At 55.0% G+C, this 20,051-nt stretch overlaps 1 protein-coding gene and 1 long non-coding RNA gene across 9 annotated transcripts in view; one reads left to right on the top strand and one right to left on the bottom strand.

Moving 5' to 3' along the window:
- LOC106508612 overlaps nucleotides 1–6,510 on the top strand; it is a 20,586-nt gene extending 14,076 nt beyond the window's left edge. Inside the window, exons 3-5 of the long non-coding RNA XR_002335791.1 lie at nucleotides 5,145–5,235; nucleotides 5,440–5,760; nucleotides 6,167–6,510. This is a non-coding gene — a long non-coding RNA (uncharacterized LOC106508612). The remainder of the gene's footprint in view (nucleotides 1–5,144; nucleotides 5,236–5,439; nucleotides 5,761–6,166) is intronic.
- The window catches only part of IKBKE (inhibitor of nuclear factor kappa B kinase subunit epsilon), a 24,937-nt gene extending 4,886 nt beyond the window's left edge, over nucleotides 1–20,051 (bottom strand). The window contains exons 1-19 of one of the 8 annotated variants that reach the window (XM_021063308.1): nucleotides 19,605–20,050; nucleotides 18,930–19,019; nucleotides 17,166–17,252; nucleotides 16,739–16,853; nucleotides 15,699–15,839; nucleotides 15,163–15,292; nucleotides 13,765–13,946; nucleotides 13,044–13,204; nucleotides 12,100–12,210; nucleotides 11,632–11,811; nucleotides 10,926–11,122; nucleotides 9,619–9,683; nucleotides 9,439–9,530; nucleotides 9,238–9,324; nucleotides 8,190–8,265; nucleotides 7,930–8,042; nucleotides 5,110–5,186; nucleotides 1,422–1,461; nucleotides 559–660 (exon numbers count right to left, since the gene is read on the bottom strand). In XM_021063308.1, coding sequence (XP_020918967.1) covers nucleotides 559–660; nucleotides 1,422–1,461; nucleotides 5,110–5,186; nucleotides 7,930–8,042; nucleotides 8,190–8,265; nucleotides 9,238–9,324; nucleotides 9,439–9,530; nucleotides 9,619–9,683; nucleotides 10,926–11,122; nucleotides 11,632–11,811; nucleotides 12,100–12,210; nucleotides 13,044–13,204; nucleotides 13,765–13,946; nucleotides 15,163–15,292; nucleotides 15,699–15,839; nucleotides 16,739–16,825 — 1,841 coding nt within the window. In that variant the 5' untranslated portion in view covers nucleotides 16,826–16,853; nucleotides 17,166–17,252; nucleotides 18,930–19,019; nucleotides 19,605–20,050. Of the gene's footprint in view, nucleotides 1–558; nucleotides 661–1,394; nucleotides 1,462–5,109; nucleotides 5,187–7,929; nucleotides 8,043–8,189; nucleotides 8,266–9,237; nucleotides 9,325–9,438; nucleotides 9,531–9,618; nucleotides 9,684–10,925; nucleotides 11,123–11,631; nucleotides 11,812–12,099; nucleotides 12,211–13,043; nucleotides 13,205–13,764; nucleotides 13,947–15,162; nucleotides 15,293–15,698; nucleotides 15,840–16,738; nucleotides 16,871–17,165; nucleotides 17,253–18,929; nucleotides 19,020–19,604 lie in introns of those variants that run through there. The other 7 variants (XR_002335790.1, XM_021063311.1, XM_021063312.1 and 4 more) reach the window with 7 other exon arrangements.

The following is a 20,051-nucleotide window of genomic DNA, read 5'->3' as shown; positions in this document are numbered from 1 at the left end:
TGTCTCAGGAGGGGGCAGGGAAGGAGGGAGGGGTTGGTCCGAGAGGGAGAAGTCAAACTCCTCCAGGGGACAGTGGAGGAGGGGGTTCTACTTAAGGGCTTCTGTCTGGCCCTGCTCCCCAGAGCACTCATCCTCATCCCAGAGGGACCTTGTGTTTTTCCCAAAGAGGGGGCTCCCTAACTTCACCACCTGGGACCATGGAAAGGGTCCAGATCTCAGAGGCAGTCATACCCACATACTAGTCCCAGGTCTGCTATTTATGACATGGTATTGAGGAAGCAACCTGTTCTTTGAGCCTCTGTTTTCCTCATCTGTGAAATGGGGCGAGAGTCTCCACTGCATAGGGTGGATATTGTGGAGTCAAATGGACTAGTGTACAGAAATTAGACTGTCTGGTCCACCCCAGGCCACAAAACCACCCATTTCTTTGCCTTTGTTCCTTGACTGTCACCTTCCGCTCAGTCATGGTTCTGCAAAACCCAGGGCTGTTGGAAGCTGGGAAGGGCCAGGCCAGGGGGTCCTGGGGATCACAAGTTTGGGGGGCAGGGCTGGGGTTACCTCATTCGCTTGCCGTGTGTGACCAGGGACGCCTGATACTTCTGCACACGCTCCTCCTGGAACACCTGCAGAAGCCTTTTGGCCAAATGACTAAAATTCATCCTGGAAAGAGAGAAATCGAGGCACAGAGATGAGCAGCCAGAGCCACCTGTGCACAAATCTGCCCTCCCTGAGTCTCCACCACCCCGATGCCCAGACCCTGGGTCCACAGCAGGGCTGCCTCTCTAAAGGAGGAGGTGACTCTCACCCCCATGCATCAGGGAGTTCAGCGTGGCCCGTGTGCAGCACACTCCAACAAGGGGTGTCGGAGAAAGATAGGGGGACATCAGGGAATGCACACGCTCTCCAGCTCAGTCCCCAGAGGTCAGGAGATATGTTTGTGTGTGTGTGTCTGTGTGTGTGTGTGTGTGTGTGTGCGCGCGCGCGTCTGTGTGTGTGTAGGGTGCAGGGGCAAGGCTAGAACTCGGGGAGTGAGTCCTCAAATAAGCATTAAATCAGGGAGGGCTTCCTAGAAGAAGAGCGTGTCCAGGAAACAGAGGAGCAGAGGATGCCCAGAGGAGAGCCCAGGACGAGGTCAGAAGCAGGAAGTGGTAGGTGGTGAGTTGGCGAGGACAACTAAGCAAAGAACTCCTACAATCATGTTCAAACAGGAAGTCAATCCAGGTCCATCAAGACTGCTGCTGAGACACCTCCCTCCCCAGCCCTAGATCACCTGCCCCAGAGGTAGTTACCCCCCTTCCTCCTGCCCAGCTCTGGTCTGGGATCAGGGCCCTTCCCCACCTCTTGTCTGGCACAGAGGTTCGTTCTGCCCTGATGACACCCACCCTCCTGCTCACCCGCCTGCCGGGGGACAGGCCACTCACTTATCCAGCTTGTGAATCTGCTCCTCGTTGTAGCCAAGCCCTGAAGGAAACAGACAGGGCTGAGGTCACCTCTTCAATCAGTGAACAGAACAGAACAGTGCAAGGGGCTGGGGGACAACTACAGAGGTGAAGGCAGAGGCCCAAGCCCAGCTCCATGGAGCTCACAGCCCAGCAGAGCCAGGAAGGATGGACAGAGGGAATAAGCATCCGAGACATTTGCATTATGACAAAGTAGGGTATCCACCTGGGCCAGGTAAGCCTGCACTGTAGGGGGTGGAGGGACGTGCGCTCAGGGAACACGTCAGGTGGGCAGTGGTGGATGAGATGGGCCTTGAAGGATGTGCAGTTGGCCCTGGACCCTTCAACATCCCTCCTGGTGTGGCTGATGCCTGAAGCCTGTGGACTCCATCCCTGAGTATTCAGGCTGCAGGCAGAGCCATCTGGGCTCTGCCGCAATGAGTTGGATAAGCCAGGTCTCCGCCCTCCACCTCCCCTTCTCAGTCCAGCCAGAAGGAGAACTTTTTTTGCCAGTAGGGCTGAAGCCTTCATCGTTCACCGCCTAGGCTGCTTCCTGAAGCGCTCTGCACTAGGGAGGTGCTGCCCCCTTCTGGGCTTCAAGGGAATGGCCTCCGGTTAATGGCTTCCCCAGGATGAAATGATGAAGAGGCTAACCTTGCAGCCCACCCCACCACTCCCTTAATTTGCAGAATCGCCTTCCTGGTTTCTTTTTTCTTTCTTTTTTTTAAATGAGTGCTTAATATTTATTTTATTTTATTATTATTATTATTATTTTGCCATTTCTTGGGCTGCTCCCGCAGCATATGGAGGTTCCCAGGCTAGGGGTCCAATCGGAGCTGTAGCTGCTGGCCTACTCCTGAGTCACAGCAACTCAGGATCCAAGCCACGTCTGCAACCTACACCACAGCTCAGGGCAACGCCAGATCCTTAACCCACTGAGCAAGGCCAGGGATCAAACCTGCAACCTTCCTAGTCAGATTCATTAACCACTGCGCCACGACGGGAACTCCCTTCCTGGTTTCTTCATCCCTGTGCTCAGCCAGCTAATTTGTGAAGTCCAAGTGATCTGGGACAAGGTCTAGCCCTGCCTCCCTTGAGCAGGGGGCTGTAAGCAAGTGATTTTGCCTCATCCATCACATGTAACACACAGGACGGATAGGAGGGTAAAGTGAGGAAGTGCCCTGAAAATGATCAAGCATTTTCCAGAATAGCATCTTTCAACACCCCAGGTGTTGGCAGTTAAATGATATTCTTCCTGGTCCAGTTTCAATTTTGCATGTGTGTGTGTGTGTGTGTTTTTAGGGCTGCCCCCACGGCACATGGAGGTTCCCAGGCTGGGGGTCGAATCAGAGCTACAACTGCTGGCCTACACCCCAGCCACAGCAATGCAGGATCCGAGCCATGTCTGCAATCTACACCACAGCTCATGGCAACCCCGGATCCTTAACCCACTGAGCGAGGCCAGGCATCCTCAAGTATACCAGTCGGGTTCATTACCTCTGAGCCACCATGGGAACTCCCATTTAATAAAGGACGCTTGCAGGCCAGTAGAAAGGAAACTCTTTTGAGGCTGTCAAATGGGGTGGTTAAATGCACTTGGACTAGAGCGCTTGGGCTACATGAACTTCTGGTATCTCAGCTTCCTCATCTTTGAAATGGGGAGGGTAACAGTGTCCAGAGTTTCACGAGCATTAAACAAAGAACACGCACAGGAGTTCCCGTTGTGATGCAGTGGTTAACGCATCTGTCTAGGAACCATGAGGTTGTGGGTTCGATCCCTAGCCTCACTCAGTGGGTTAAGGATCTGGCGTTGCTATGAGCTATGGTGTAGGTTGCAGACGCAGCTAGGATCCGGTGTAGCCGCGGCTGTGGAGTAGGCCAGCAGCTGTAGCTCTGATTCAACCCCTAGCCTGGGAACCTCCATATGCCACAGGTGCAACCCAGCAAAGACAAAAAAAAAAAAAAAAAAAAAAAGAACATGCACAGCCCAGGGGATGGTGCCCAGCACATGAGAGATGCTCAGAAATGTAGTGGTTATAGGATGATGGATTCCCAGTGATGGAGGCAGAAAAACCACTGAAGGTCTCCCAAAGTCAAACAAAGGTGGGTGTCAGGCCAGGCCTCCTGAGCCCAAGGCCCCACTGGCTTTGGGGAACAGGAGAATCTCTGCTTTCCTGTCTCCTGTGCTGTGCTTCCTCCAAGGTCAGACCCAGAGGCAGGACCCAAGGAGAGAAGATGACAATCTAGAATCTGTACGTTCAATACATGGCCACACGGCTGCTGAGTACTTGAAATATGGCTAATTAAATTAATTCAATGAAATTTAAAAATTGAAGCTTTCCTATCAAACATAGCTTTCTGTTCTGATAAGAGTACATTTCATTTTGTTAAAAAAATTAACTTCTGAATAGAGATGGGCCAAAGCACGAAATACACACGGGCTTGTGAACACTTAGCACAAAAAAGAATCTAAAATATCTCAAATAGTTCTGTTTATATTGGTTACAACAACAATTTGAATATATTGGGTTGAATAAAATATTAAAATTAATTCCACCTGTTTCTCTCTGCTTTTTCTTTTTTCTTTTTAGGGCTGCACTTGCAGCATATGGAGGTATCGAATCAGAAGTACAGCTGCTATACACCACAGCCACAGCAACGCCAGATCCGAGCTGAGTCTGTGACCTACACCAAAGCTCATGGCAATGCCACATCCTTAACCCAGAGTGAGAGCCAGAGATCGAACCTGCAACCTCGTGGTTCCTAGTCGGATTCTTTTCCGCTGCGCCACAATAGGAACTCCTCTCTGCTTTTAAAATTTTGGCTACTAGCGAACTTAAAATTACAAATGTGCCTGAATCGTGTGGGACAGTGTTTTTCAGATAATCCTAGGATAGAAGAGAACTTTGTGATCAAACCCAAGGCCTGAGTGTGGATTTCCTGCACATTAGGAAGCGCTGGGGGTGGGGGTGGGCGAGAGGGTCTGTTCCTGGAGTGCGTTAGCTCCTCAACCCCCAAAGTCAACTGGGGTCTCCCCAAGCTTTCCCCACCCCCAGCCCCAGCCCTCCCCTGGGTTCGACCCTCCCCTACCCAATGAAGAGTGAGAAGCTTCTGTCCCCGAACCTGCCCAGAGGGTCTTTTTGAAGACTGGTAGATAATGCAGGCAAAGTGCCTGGACCAGTGACTCTAACAGGTATTTCTCCAGCTCCTCCCTTTTCTGGAAAGCTGGACTATTTTAGTGAGCCAGAGACACAACGGGTAGAGAAAAACTCCTTAAACTGTAAAGTGCCCTGCAAGGATGAGTGGTCTCTTTCAAGGCCACCTCTTCTACAGCCCGCAGGCCTCAGCTGGGCCCTCAGGTGGAAACGCGGGCACCAGTGAAAAGGCTTCACGTTCCTCACCCATCTGCAGGCGGCAACCTTGCCTTAGACCAGCCACATGGGGCTCCGCAGAGCGCCCTCTGCATAGTGGGCTTTGGCATCAACAGTGGGTGAAGTATTAGGAACAACCAGCTATTGTGAGGGAAGGAGGGGGGGAGGAGGTGAGGGAGGGGGAGAGGGAAGGAGGGAGGGAGGGGGGAGGAAGGAGGGAGGGAGGGGGAGGGAGGAAAGGGGGAAGGGAAGGAGGGAGGGGAGAGCGCAAGGAGAGTCTGGCTCTCCCGGTGGCTCACCTGGCCTCATCCTGGATTTCTTGAACTGTTTGTAGATGAGACACATCTTGTCCAAAGAGCACTGAATCTGCTGGATGCTGTGGGCAGGAGACAGGGACCAGGTGATGGAAGAGTCAAAGGGCACAGGTAAAGGGGGGAGGGGATGGCAGTAGGAGGAGGGCGCTCCCTTCCTGCAGAAGGAGCCTCCTTGCCACAGTTCTGGGGGCCAGTCTGGAAGTGGGGTGACTCCTGTTTCTAAGCTTGTGTGAGGCACCTTTGGGCTAGAGAGCCATCTCTCATTCCTATGTTTATTCTCTCTCTCTCTCTCTCTCCTCTCTCTCGCACACACAGTGTTTAATAAGAGATGAGATAGAGAAGAAGCCAAGCAGGGCAGGCGACAGGAGTGTGGCCTTTGCTCCACAAGAGGGCTTGAGAATAGGCTCCCAGAAGAAGCCTTGGCCTCCGAAACAGGGGAGTCTGGCAAAGGCAGCTGCGCGTGGGAACGGAGCAGGAGTTTCTCTTCCGTCCCCTGGCAAGGGCAGAGGTCACGCTTTCTGAAGACACCCAACACCCCGGTACATAGAAGGAACAACATGAGTCGACAACTCTTGGTTAGAACAAGAGTTCCCATCATGGCTCAGCAGAAACGAACCGACTAGTATCCATGAGAATGTGAGTTCAGTCCCTGGCCTTGCTTTGGGGGTCAGGGATCCGGCATTGCTGTGAGCTGGGGTGTAGGTTGCAGACGTGGCTTGGACCCCGAGGGCTGTGGCTATGGTGTAGGCGGGCAGCTGTAGCTCCGATTGGACCCCTAGCCTGGGAACTTCCATATGCCACAGGAAGCAGCCCTAAAAAGACAAACAAACAAACAAACAAGAATGAATTGAGGTTCTTGGTCCTGCCTGTAGGCAGGGGAATTCGGGAGAGGACCTCCCAACCCTCCTGGCCTGGGGTTTAAGGTCATTATTATTCCTTCTTTCCCCTTTTCAGGATTCAGACACTCGGTTGAAGATGCTGGGGGTGGGTGGGGGGGTCTTCCTTATCCTCAGGCTGATTTAGCTTCACTTCCTCCCCACAGCTCCTTCTCGTGGCTCCGTCTCAGCTATTTCTGGAGCTGGATTCTGGGCAGAGCCCCAGCTTGTGCCCAGGCCTCTGTGGATCCTGGGCCCCTGTTTGTCTGGTACCCGAGGTAGACAAGACCCCACATCCAGTCTCTATCTAAAAGGCCCAGGCAGATACTGACTCAGAGATTTTGAAAAACTTAATGGTTTCAAAGGAGACAGGATGGGGGGTAGGGGCATGGGCTGGGGGTTTGGGATGGAAATGCTATAAAATTGGGTTGTGATGATCGTTGTACACCTATCAGTGTAATAAAATCCACTGAGTAATTACCAAAATAAATAAAAATAAAAATAAAAAATGGCCCAGGCCTGAGGTGTTCCAAATTCAGAACTGTTTTCTGATTTGAGAGAGGTAGCTGTGTCTACACACCCCATGTCATGAAGCACCCCTTCAAGCCCTATGGTGTTCAGAGCTTTCTGGCTTCAGACTTGAGAACGTGGGCTGGTGGCTCCAGGCCAGCACTAAAGGCGGTAGGTTTGAGGAGCATGACTGTGTCCCAGTCAAGGCGGGAAGGGAGGGAGTTCCCGTCATGGTGCGGTGGTTAATGAATCCGACTAGGAACCATGAAGTTGCGGGTTCGATCCCTGGACTTGCTCAGAGGGTTAATGATCCGGCGTTGCCGTGAGCTGTGGTGTAGGTCACAGACGTGGCTCAGATCCCATGTCACTGTGGCTCTGGTGTAGGCCGGTGGCTGCAGCTCCGATTCGACCCCTAGCCTGGGAACCTCCATATGCCGAGGGAGCGGCCCTAGAAAAGGCAAAAAGCCAAAAAGTAAAAATAAAAATAAAAAAGCGGGAAGGGAGGCAGCAGCTCTGCCCACATCAAGCTGCGGGGTGGGTGAGAATCTTTATGTTTGCTAAAAGAAGACTGGGATTTAGGGCCGTAAATCCCTGGAGTAGCCCAAACACATAGGCTTTGGATATTGGCAGATCTGACCTTGGAGCCCTGTGTCTGTCATTTGTCATTTACTGGCTGTGTCTTGGGCCCAGTTAACCTCCCTGAGTGAGCTTCCTCATCTAGAAAAAGAGCATAAGGAGTTTACACTGTGGCTCAGTGGTTAAGGGACCCGAGTAGTATCCATGAGGACGCAGTTTTCAATCCCCGGCCTCGCTCAGCAGGTTAGGGAGTCAGCGTTGCCGTGAGCTGTGGTGTAGGTCACGTATCTGGCTTGGATCCCAAGTTGCTGTGCCTCTGGCGTAGGCCGGCAGCTACAGCTCTGATGTGACCCCCCAGCCTGGGAACCTCCATATGCTGCAGGTGTGGCCCTAAAAAGACAAAAGACAAAAAATAAAAAAATATATATATAAAAACAGACATTATATTAAAAAAAGGAAAAGGAGCTTAAGAGTAGTTGTGTTATTATTGTTTTGAGGATTAAATGAACTAGAAGTAAGAGGAACTAGTCAAGGGTCTGATACAGAGCAAGGATTCAGGAGCGGTAAGGAACGAAATCACTCTTTTAGTTAGAACTACTGCACCTGCTAATATTTGTAATTAGTTCTCTAACTCCCAGATGGGGGCAGGACCCCAGAACCTTTTCTCCTTCTGGCCAGTCTCATGAGAAGGTCTTGGACCTTCCTGGATGCTCCACCCCCACCCCCCAGGCCCCAGCATCCTTGCCAAGGTCAGGGAGAAAGCAGGCTGACTCCCGAGAAGGCTACTGGGGGCTTTTGCGCTCTATGCTCCGCCCACCCCGGCCAAGAAGAAAATCCCACAGACCTTCTGTCCTCATGTACCTGATCCCGGTTCTTCATCAGCTCCGAGCTCAGGTTGCTCAGGGTCATCTGGGTTTCTGTGATGTTGTGGGAACATCTGGAGAGGACCTCAGCCAGCTGGGGGACACAAAGGCAGCCCCCCGTGGGGTCCTCAGCTCGAGGCTCTGATGGGAGGCCTGGCTGGACCACTGCCCACCCCCCCCACCCCCCCCCCCGCCTTGGCTCTGCTCCTGACAGCCCGCCACCAACCCCAGCCTCACTCACAGTCCGTAGCTGGGACCTCATCTCTGCCACCCTCTTCAGTTCCTGGATCTCCTGTACCCCAGCCACACTGCTGGACCTCGGGAGAAGGATGAAAACAGACATGAGGACACCACAGCCAGACACCAAGTGTGGTCTGGGATTGGATCCTGGTTTGGCTTCCTGGAAGCCAGCTAGGAAAAAAAATGTGGAGAGTCACTAAGGAAATTCGAATATGGATGGATCCTACAGATGGGATGAAAAGGTTCTGACATGGAAAGGGCAGAGCTCAGAAAGTCCAAGAATATGTCATGTGGGCTAACACATTCGTATAGCAGAAAACGATCCAGGAGGATATATACTATTAAAGAGTGACAACCCACCTCTGGGTGGTAGGATTTTTTTTTTTTTTCTTTTTATGCCCAACCTGCGGCATATGGAAGTTCACAGGCCAGGGGTCAAACTGAAGCGCATCGGTGACCTACACCACAGCCATGGCAACACCAGATCCTTAACCCATTGAGCCACAAGGGGAACTCCCCCAGTTTCTCCCTTTTTCCAACCCATCACCCCTAATTAGCCCAGGTCAGAGGAATGGAGGTTGCGGAGTTCCGAGGACTGGAGCAGGGAATCCTAAAGAGGTGAGGACAGTTGAAGGCCTCGAGGAAGCAGGAGGAGGAGGGTAGAGGTGAGACCGCCCACATCTCCCTCCTGTCAAGTCCGGGGCACCATGTGTGGGTGCGAGTGCATTAGGGTCTGGGGCAGGTGAGCCATCTAAATCTACAGAGAGGGGTCTCATAAGACAGAGGCCCCTTCCTGGAGCAGGGAGGCTACCCCGGTACCCGGAGGGGCAGTGCTCCCACAGGCCTGTCCCCCCCCACCGAGGTGAAGGACCAGGGGGAGGTGGGGGGTGGGTGAGGGTCAGGATGGGAGCGCCCCCTCTCTCCCAGAGTGGCAAAGAAGTGGGTGGAGGCAAGACGCATGGTTTGGGAAGACTAGGGGAGAGGAACAGACAGAGAGGGGTCTGAGCGAGCCCCATCCCTGCAGCCCCCGCCCTGGGCAGGACACCCACCTCTCATTGCCCAGGCTGCTGCTGAGGAAGAGGAGGGCCATTCTCGTGACCTCCAGCGTCCGCTTGCACGTGGCCTGGAGTATCTCCCTGCCGAGGGGAGCCCAAGTCAGATCCGCCTTCTTCCAGGGGACCCAGGGCAGCGTGGATGAGGTCCGGCTTTCCTCTGCCTCCCCCTCTCCACCCAGCCCTCGGGGTACTCACACAAACCAGTGCAGCCCCCGAAGCATCAGTTCCTGCCCAGCCAACAGGGCCCGTGCCAGCCGCAGGGCCTGGTAGCCAGCACCCAGCACACCCTGAGACATGCAGGAAGGCAGGGTCAGGTCCTGCACCCCCTTCCTCTGTGTGAACTCCCCTCTCTGCCGCCTGGGGGCCACCCCTCACCTTGGCTGTGTTGTAATCTGCCTGCAGGTCCACTTTGGGGACGAACTTGGGGATGTCCAGAGCAGCTGCAGATAAAGACCCAGTCTGAGGGGGCTGCCTATCCGGCCCTAGATAAGGTCTAGCTCATCTTTCCTATTCTCAGCTCACACTCAGCCATCACCACCTATCTTCCACCTCAAGCTTCCGGACTGGCCTGAAACCCCCACTTTCCAAGCCTTCAATGCACTTACTGTGCTTCTTTACAATTGCGCTCCCTCACTGCCCCCTTGTGTCCACCTTGGAGAACTACAGCCTCATGCCCAAGGCCCCATCTCAACAGCAGAAAAGGGGCCCAAACCACCCCTCACGCCTGGGGGTTTCAAGGTTAATGCCCCTTCCAGCCTTGTAGGTACTGAGCAGGAGGCAGAAATTGACATTATTCAAATGAGAAGGAGTGACGTTTTTGCTAGAACTTGAAGGACAAAGCTCTGGACCCCTGACCACCTTCCCTTCTCTTCAAACGGCCTGGGCTCCTGCCTCAAACTCAAACTATCAGAGGTTTCCCCACCAGTCATGGACTGTGGAGAGCATATTAAATCCACATCTCGGAGTTCCTGTCGTGGCTTAGCGGTTAACGAACCCGACTAGCATCCATGAGGACGCGGGTTGGATCCCTGGCCTTGCTCAATGGGTTAAGGATCCAGTGTTGCCGTGAGTTGTGATGTAGGTCGCAGATGCAGCTCCGATTGGACCCCTAGCCTGGGAACCTCCATATGCCACGGGTGTGGCCCTAAAAAGAAAAAAAAATCCACATCTCCCTGTTCCACTGGAGTTTCTCTCTCTTTTTTTTTTTTTTTTCTGTCTTTTGTCTTTTTAGGGCTGCACCTGTGGCATATGGAGGTTCCCAGGCTAGGAGTCTAATCAGAGCTATACTGCCGGCCTATGCCACAGCCACAGCAACACCAGATCCGAGCCACCTCTGCGACCTACATCACAGCTCATGGCAATGCCAGATACTTAACCCACTGAGCGAGGCCAGGGATCGAACCCGCAACCTCATGGTTCCCAGTTGGATTTGTTTCCACTCTGCCACGACGGGAACTCCTGGAGTATCTTTCATAGATCCGTGGATGCTGTGAAGCAGGGAAGTCGGGTCACAGGTCTGAATCCCATAGCATTTCAGAGGCATGTGTAGAACTAGAACTCAGATCTGCCTTGCTCACCCTGGGGACCCAAAGAAACACCCACAAACCCTATATTGTAAACCCCTGCCCCTTGGAGGAGAACGGGAGGAGGAGAAAAGATCCAGCCTGGCGGGTCCAACTCACGGTCCCTGAAGGCCAGTCCCTTGGGGATCTCGCTGGCCACGCTGAACAGGGTCAGGGGGCTGCTTGCTGTCGTGTGGGCGATGTGCTGTGCTGAGAGGCTGGGTTCGAGGACACAGAGGTGACCCTCAAAGAGGTACTCCTGGTGCTGGGGGGCCACGTTGGTCTGCTCGTACACAGCCTCCAGAAAGATGGCTATCCTAGACATGGCCGGGGGGAGGGGGGCAGGTCAGAGGCTGGATACGGGATTAGGGGGACCCAAACCCCAGCTAAGACCTTGGGCTCTGCTTTTCAGAGGAAGGGACTTGGTGATGTTCTCTTACGCAGGATGGGGAGACAAAGGCTTGTATCTTACGGAGACAGAGTGGGGACAGAGTTCCAGCCTCTGCCTTTGCACCTTCCTCTGCCATGCTCCCATTAAACCTCACCTAGTCCCTAGTTCCAGAAATAAAGTGTTCTATGAACAATACATTGGGAAAATGCACTGCACACACACATACACACACACACCCCTCAGGAGATTTATGCACATTAGTTTTGTAAAGTTTGTTGAACTTCTCAAGTCCAGCAGCAAGGAGGCCTGTTTCACGTGCTGGAATTCATATTTTTCCAAAGATCAGAACTAGAAGCTGCCATATCTCCATGCCCCACAGAGCACTACCCAGGACACACCCCTGTGCTTGGGAAGAGGAGGCTGATGCCTGCTCACGTGTTATGTGTGTGGACGTAGACATGGTGCAGGACGGCCTGGGGCAGGGAGAAGACGTGGACGATGACTCGCTGGAGGATGTCACTGGTCTCCGCAAAGAACTGGTCGAAGCCCCAGCATTTGGCCTGCTCCACCTCCAGGATGTTGGCTAGGATGGGCACCAGCTGGCTCTGCAGTCCCCTGCACCCAAGACATGGAGACTATCAGGGGCCAGGGCCCAGCCTCGTCTTCCTTGATCAGGTGATGGAGGTCCTTCCGTGAGAACATCCTAAAGAGCTGGGACCGTGGGGGTGGGCAGGGTGGGGAGGAAGAGCTGGGAGGGTCTTCCAGCATCCAGGCGGAGAAATCGAGGCGGGAAAGGCAGAGTGGTGTGCCCAAGCCAACCGCACCCAGGGACCCCTCAGCTGAGAAAAGGACATTGGCCCACACGCAGCTCTGTGTCTGTCCCTCCCACAGGGTCCCACGCACGTGGACAGCTGGCAGGTGACCGGGAGGGTGTAACTCCACTCCAGGGGCCCGTTCTCCCGCTTCTGGATGCCTGCGATGGCCCCGGCTGGCTTCTCCGAGGTGATCCGGTACCTGAGGGAGGCAGGGCCAGGTCAGCGGGACCCCCAGCCCATCCCACTCCAAGGGATGATGGACTCAGCTTGGAGGGCCAGCCACCCAGCTCCTCCCGCTCTGAGGCAGCCTGAAAATGGAATTCGGGAGTCCTGGCTTGCAGTCCTGCTACTCCCCAGCTAGGCACACAGCTCTCGTCTCCACAGGCTCTCGTCTCCTTCCACTTCCTAATCCCTCACCACACATCCAGGCCCCCAGACGTGCGCCTGCGCCTGCGCAGTGCTTGGCCCCTAGGGCCTCCCCTCCCTCTCACTATTCCCACCGCCCCTCCCTTCAAAGTTCAGCTCCCAACGGAGCCAGTCTCCTCCTTCTTCCCCTAATCTACTGCAGTTCCACCACAGCTCAGCTTGACCCCTGAGCTGAAGGGGCATTGACCTTTCTGAAATCCACCTTAAATCTCTTTTGCTTTGGGCGGTGCCCGCAGCGGGAGCAGCCACAGTAAAGGATCTGGAACTTGGGATCAGGAGGTTGGGTTCTTGCACCTTTGACCCACCCCCACCCCCACCCGCCCCCGCAGGCTGTGGGAGCCTCTGCTGAGATAGGGTGAGCCACAAATGGGGGGTGGGGTGGGGCGGGGCTAGGGAACCCCTGAACTGAGACAAGGACTCCCAACAGCCCGGGGGCGGGGCTCAGCTTCTTGTTTGAGGCACTGAGAACCAAGAATCTAAAGGGAGTTCTCATGGGGGCTGGACCACGAGGACCATAGAGTCGAAATCAGAATAGGAAACAGCAGGGACCTGTGGGGGGGACAGGCAGGGCCCGCCCCTCACCCGAGGCCCCGAAGCCCACCGTACATGATCTCCTTGTTGCGTCGGGGCCCTCCGTAGGGGATGAAGGGCAGGCTGCCGGTGGCTGCGTGATACAGGGTCACCCCAATACTCCAGAGATCCACCGTCACCCCGAAAGCCTTCTGCTGGGGCTTGCGAAGCACTGCCTGCTCATACATGTCCGGGTGCTGCCAGAGGGGGAGCAAGAGAGCAGTCATGGAAGGGAAGGGGCGCCAAGGGCCTGAGGTGAAAATGGAACAACCAGAATGCATTTCCTTTGCAGGTGTGGCACATGCTCACCCAGAGCGTATTTCCCCCCTCCCCCACCCCGCCGCCCCCCAGCCTCTGCCCTGAGGAAGGTGGTGACCAACTGTGCTCCATTCTCCATGAAGATCAGATCAAGGACTTAACAAGGGAGACCTAGGCAGGGGGGTCTGGGCAGGTGGACCTGGGCAGGGAGTCCTGGGCACAGAGTCTGGGCAGGGGGCCTTGGCAGCAGAGCCTAGGCAGAGGGTCTGGTCAGGGGGTCTGGGCAGGGGGCCTGTGAAGGGGGTCTGGGCAGGCCGTAGCATTGCGTTTTTGGTCTTAGGCAGCAGAATGAACTGCTCTGTTCAGGGTTCGGTGGGGAGATGTAACCCCGCTGGACAAAGGGAGACTGGACAGAGCCACTCAGAGGGGCTCTGGGAGTCACAGGGCAAGGGGCAGCCAGCTTCGGGGGAGGCCCTCAGTTGGGTCTGCATCCACTCACCAGGTACTCCTCGGTGCCGTAGACGGAGACGAACTTCTCATCATCGTCCAGCTCCCGGGCGGCGCCGAAGTCCGTCAGCTTGTAGATGCTCTGCCCCTCCTCCCCCACCAGGCGCATGATGTTCCCGGGCTTGATGTCTCGATGGACGATGCCATTCTCCCGTAGGTGGTTCATGCCGGCCACTGCGACAGAGGGAAGGCTGCTAGTGGATCAGGCCAGGACAGCCTAGAGGGGAGACTCATCTCGGGGGAAGGCTGTCCTTGGGCCCACATGGACAGAGAGGGACAACCCAAAAACCCAGGGGTCAACAGGGCCACCAGAACAGCAGAACAGAGATGCATGCAGAGGAAAGGATGGGGGTCCCCAAGATATGGGGTGTCAAGTTTCCCTGAGATCCCCTGAAAAACTGAGAGGGGTGGTGACTGCGTCCCAGAGGAGGGCACTCTCCTCCCTATCTTTCTTTAATTATTTTTTTAAGTTGCGGGAAAATTTACCTAACATAAAATTTACACCTGAACCATTTTTAAGTGTAGGAGTTCCTGGCACGGCTCAGTGGTTAACGAACCCGACTAGTATCCATGAGGATGCGGGTTCGATCCCTGGTCTTACTCAGTGGGTTAAGGATCTGGCATTGTTGTGAGCTGTGGTGTAGGTCGCAGACATGGCTTGGATCCCATGTTGCTGTGGCTGTGGCGTAGGCTGGCAGCTACAACTCCGATTAGACCCCTAGTCTGGGAACATCCATATGCTGCAGGTGCAGCCCTAAAAAGACAAGACAAAATAATAATAATAAAGTGTACACATCAGTGGCATTATGTGCATTGACATTGGTGTGCAACCATCACTACCGTCCATCTTACTAAACCATCCCTCCCATCCCCACCCCACCCCCAGCATTCACATTCTACTTTCTGTCTCTACGGATTTGACCCATCAGGGTCCCTCATATAAAAGGACTCATATAGTGGTTGTCCTTGTGTTGCTGGTGTTTTTCACTCAGCACGATGTCTTCCAGGTCCATCCATGAGCCTGAATTTCCTTCCTTTTCAAGGCTGACTAGTATTCCATTGGGTGTATCTACCAAATTTTGTTCATCTATGCATCTGTCTCTGACATTTGGGTGGTTTTTGCCTGGGCAATTGTGAATAATGTTGTTATGAACATTTGCATACAACCTATTTTAAATTTGTTTCTGAAGCTAGGATGTTAAACCACAAAGGAGCAGGAATCGGACACATGGGTTCCATCTGTTTGTTAGCATCTGTCCCAGGTCTGTGAATGGAGAGCCTCTGGGGTTCTGGAATTCTTCTGTGTTTGGATACTTATTTCAGAAATGCCACACCCCTCTGGGCCTGAGGGGGAGAGGGGGCTCCGCGGCGGGAGTCCAGGACCGCTCACCCACGCAGCGCAGCACCACCAGGAACTCGTTCTCAGGCAGCCCGAAGGCGTTCTCAGGGCTCTCCAGCACGCTCAGCAGGCTCCCGCTGGAGCAGTACTCCATCACCAGCACCTTCTGCCGGCTGCCCCCCTGTGGTGGGACAGAGGGGGGCTTGGGGAGGAGGGCACCTCCCCTCCCCTTCTTCAAGACCGGTGGCTCAGCCTAGAGCCCAAAGCACCACCCCCCAACACACACACGCCCTGCCGGGCTCCAATTTCTAGATGACTTTCCCTCCTTTGTCCTCAAACTGATCCCACACACCTGAGCTCAAGGTCACCTCTTCCAGGAAGCCTTCTTTGATTAGACCCCACTTCCCACCAGGCCCTGTCCCCAGCCCCCTGACATTCTTTGCTCCTCCCTACAGGGGGCTGCTCCTGCGGACCTGCTGGCAGACCTGCTGGCAAGTATGTGCCCACATGTCTATTATTATGTGACCTGACTCCTCCCAGCCTGTGAAGGTCAAGACCATCCTCCTCTGACCCAGCACTGGACCCACCGTCTCCTCCACCGCAAAGAGCTTGATGATGTTCTGATGGTTCAGCTTCCGCAGGACCTCAAACTCCCTCACTTGCACCTCGCGGGGGCGCAGGTAGCTGGCCGTGTTGAAGACCTTGACGGCCACCAGCTCCCCGGATTTCTGCCACGGGGGGATAATGTATGTCACACCTCTGACCTGGAAAATGCACCCCTGCTCCCTGGCCTCCATTCAGCCTCTCCTGCCAACCTAAGCACAGGCAGCCTGGTTGGGGAGGGGCTCCCCCCTCTGGCTCCTCCCCCTACTCAGAGGGTACCCAGCAGGTGCTGTGGCACCAGGAGATGACAAGAGCTTGGCACACCGGACACCCTGCAGGGGATGGTTTGCTGCTGTTAACAATAACTACAATGGAGTTCCCGTTGTGGCTTAGTGGTTAGCGAACCCAACTAGCATCCATGAGGATGCAGGTTTGATCCCTGGCCTCACTCAGTGGGTTAAGGATCCGGCATTGCTGTGGCTGTGGCATAGGTTGCAGACATGGCTCGGATCCCGAGTTGCTGTGACTGTGGTGTAGACCGGCAGCTGTAGTTCCGATTCGATCCCTAGCCTGGGAACCTCCGTATGCCGCATGTGTGGTCTTAAAAGACAAAACAAAAACAAAACCAAAAAACCAATAGCTTCAATGGCTGCTACTCCTCCCTGGGCTTAGCAGCACCGTTCTGTCTGGCTTCAGTTCTTAAGTTCCATACTGTGCAGTGCGTCTCATGTACTCAGTACGCCTCTCAATAAGAATAAAGGCAGGATAAATCAAACACGTCCCACTTTCCACCTCTGCTATCCCTAGATCTGCTGCCACTTCCCCTGGATGTTGGCTTGCATCTCCTTCCCCTCCTCCCCAACACCCCTAAACCCCGCCTGACAGAAGTGTCATTCCGAGGGTCACCGCACCTCTGCTCGACCTCAGAGTGTGCAGAGCCAAGTCAGAGAGCTCTGCCCAGCTGCACGCCACCCTTGATGCCCACTGGTAAGAGGGGGCCCAGGTGGGCTGGGCTGCACACTACCTTATTTCGGGCCTTGTACACGCTGGCAGTGGCCCCCTGTCCCAGCAGGTCGTCCGTGTGCCACAGGTAATTGACGGTGCTCTGCATCTCCTGCTCCCGGCTGGCTGGCCACCTTCTGCCCAGAAGAAGTACCTGTTGGGGTCCAGGATTCCACCCCTGACCTGGGGCGGATACTGGTGACCCGATTAGTGTAGCAATGCCCGAGGCCACCCTAGGAAGGGCTCCAGGTGGCTATTCCAGTGGCAAGGGGGCAGGGGAGGCACAAAGCACAGAATGTAACTCAGGTAGCTTCCCCCCAAAGAACCACAGCCCCCGGGCCCTGAACCCGCAGCCTGGGCCTGTCCCACAGCAGGGCATTCTAGCCGGCCTTACTCCCTAGATCCCCTTTCAACCCCCTGCCCAGACAGGCCAGGCTGCACAGACAAACCTTTTTCTTTGTCACCTCTCGCAGGCACTGGGAGTTGTGGGTTTTGAGCATCCAGGCCTGGGATTGTCCCAGGAAGCAGAAAGAGTGCTTGAAGGAAGGGCCCCAGGTCAGATCGTGTCAACCACATCACCACAAATCTCCAGGATTGCAACACGAGCCTGGAGCCTCCCCACCACTCGCTGGGGCCCACCACTTCCTGCTGCTGTGAGCTAACAGAGCTTCAGGAGGACAGCCTGGCCAGGTCAGTGCTGCTCTGGAGAGGAAGGTGCTGCTGTGGAGAGGGCTGTGTATGTGTGTGTGTGTGAGTGAGTGTGTGTGTATGAGTGTGTCTGTGTGAGGGCCTGGGGGAGGCAGGAGACCCTCAAATCCAAGGGCTCAGGAGCCCCCAGGAGGATCTGAAACCCCTCTACAACTCTGTTCCCCATCTTTGCCCCCATTCTCTTCTCTCCAAAGGCCAGTTCCACTAAAGCAGTTGGCCAGAGGATGTAGCCTCAGGAGTTAAATTCAGCGCTTTGCTGAAGAGCAGGGCGAGGGCTGGTCTTTATGGGATGACTGGGCATAAGAAGAAGGACCACCCCTTAAATACCCTCAAATCAGGCTGAACTAGACAGGCTGCTGTCTTTTCTCTCATCTTAAAGGTTGTCAACCCTCAGGTCACTATGCCTAGAATCCCACAGTTCCTTAGCTTTAAGCCTTCTTTCAGTAATTTTGTTGTTGTTGTTGTCTTTTTGCCTTTTCTAGGGCTGCTCTGGCGGCATATGGAGGTTCCCGGGCTAGGGGTCTAATTGGAGCTGTAGCCGCTGGCTGACACCAGAGCCACAGCAACTTGGGATCCAAGCCGCGTCTGCAACATACACCACAGCTCATGGAAACGCTGGATCCTTAACCCACGGAGCAAGGCCAGGGATCAAACCTGTAACCTCATGGTTCCTAGTCGGATTTGTTAACCACTGAGCCACGACGGGAACTCCTCAGTAATCTTTTTTTAAAAATTCAAGTCTTGGTGTTTTCTGGTGACGAGATGGGTTAAGGATCTGGCATTGTCACTGCAGCGGCTCGGGTTGCTGCTGTGGCCTGGGTTTGATCCCTGGCCCAGGGACCTTCCATAGGCCTCCGATGCGGCCTGCCTAAATAAATAAATAAATATTCAATAAAATCAAAATCAAAATCTTAGAAGGTCAACTCGAGCCAGAGGTCACTTCAAGAGATCAGAGGTCAATTCCAATTTCAGAAGATAGATTAGTGTTTGCATTTTACAGAAGCACCTGAGGGGCTGGGAAACTCTCTGCAGGAATGAACTGGTGAGGTTTTCCCCTCGAAGGCTGGGGAGGATTTAGCCAGTGGGGCCTGGCAGTGTAAAATCAGGTAGAACATCCTGAAATCAAGGCCTAGGGCCCAGCCAGAGGAGAGGTCACCACCTTCAAAACCCTCCCCAGGGCTGCACTGGGGCAGATGCATAGCTGAAGCTCTGAGGCATGGGCAGTGTGGCACAGAGGGCAGAGCCCTGGACAGGGTAGCACGCCCTGGGCTCTGCTCCTGGCCCTGCTGGGGCTGTGCTTGGGAGCTGATGGACAGTGCAGCTGATCAGCTGTGCGTGCTCTCTGACGCCAGCCCCGCAGCCATTGTGCTGCAAGGGCTCTCACTGTCCTCCAGGGGTATTCAAATGAATGAGGGTGGGTGGTGGAGCCCTGAGCCTGCCGCCCCACCCACCTTCCTTGCCCTCTTCCTCCTCCTCCAGGCTCTACTGTGGCCAGAAGCACTTACCCCGTGCTCTGAGCAGTCCTGGATCAGGCAAAGACTCTCCTGGGCGAGTGTGTGTTATGTTTTCTGTCTGTGGCAAGTCCAGGAGCTGAGCTACACCGGAAAGAAGAGGGCGGATGAGAGGCACCCCTGGGTGCTGTGTGATTCTCAGCCTCCATCAAAGGCGCCCCCTGCGGCCCCAGCCCTTTAACCCTTTCCTGTTTGTCACCCTCCCCTACAGAGCTGGGGGTTTCCAGCCCAACTCGCCAGCTCTAGGAGATTCTCCTGGCCACTCCCACCCCCGCCTCCCAGACCTGGGCCAGTGAGAAGGCCCCCAGGATTGTTGAGGGCAGGCGCCAGAAGCAGAAGAAAAGTACGGAGGCAGAGCTGATTGCTGGCTTCAGGTGTTGGGAAGCCGAGCCTGGGAAAGGAGCACCGTAGGTGGTAGCAGCACTCTTCCACGCACCTACCCCCCCGCCTCCCGCCATGGGCCTCTAAGCAGTCTGGGTACCCACCGGAGATGGAGCACAGGGCATCTCTGGGGGGAGGGGCAGCAGCCGCAGAGAGATGGAGGGAGGGCCATGAGCCTGGGCTGACAGGGCCAGCACCCCGACACTCTGCTAAGTGCTGACCCTGAGCTGCCTGGCCCCCCAGGCTCCCTCATTCAACCCCCCCCCCCAGTGGACTCAGCACACTCACCCCATCTCGGCTGTGGGGCATGCAGGCTTGTGGGACTGCGTGGCGCCCGCAGAGATGTCAGGGCTTTTTGTCATTCATAGGCAGCACTCATTACATCCTGGTGGCCACCAACCCTGGGGATCTGAAGTTGAAGTGGCTCGGTGCCACTCCGGGGAGCTAGGGGAGCTGGGAGCAAAGGCCAGCACTGGCTCAGCTCCCTGCCCGCCGGCTTTCAGCTCTCTCACACTTCCTGATTTCGTTCTTTCTCTCTCTTAAAGAGACAGAGGCAGCTGGGCTGCCGCCACCCCCGGCAGGAAGGAGAAAGAGGATGCTCTGAGTTCCCAAGTGGAGGCCATAGGACCAGGGCGTGAACCACAAAGAGGCTGGGAACTGAGGCTGAGTGGCTGTGGTGGGCTGCGGGGTGCTATTTCTGTATCTCCTGTGGTTCACCCGAGCAGGGAAGTGTAG

The sequence above is a fragment of the Sus scrofa genome, chromosome 9 (genome assembly GCF_000003025.6).
Source record: "Sus scrofa isolate TJ Tabasco breed Duroc chromosome 9, Sscrofa11.1, whole genome shotgun sequence".
Classification (NCBI taxonomy): domain Eukaryota; kingdom Metazoa; phylum Chordata; class Mammalia; order Artiodactyla; family Suidae; genus Sus; species Sus scrofa.
The sequence above is the reverse complement of the archived record's forward strand: the minus strand, read 5'-3'. Positions and strand labels throughout refer to the sequence as shown.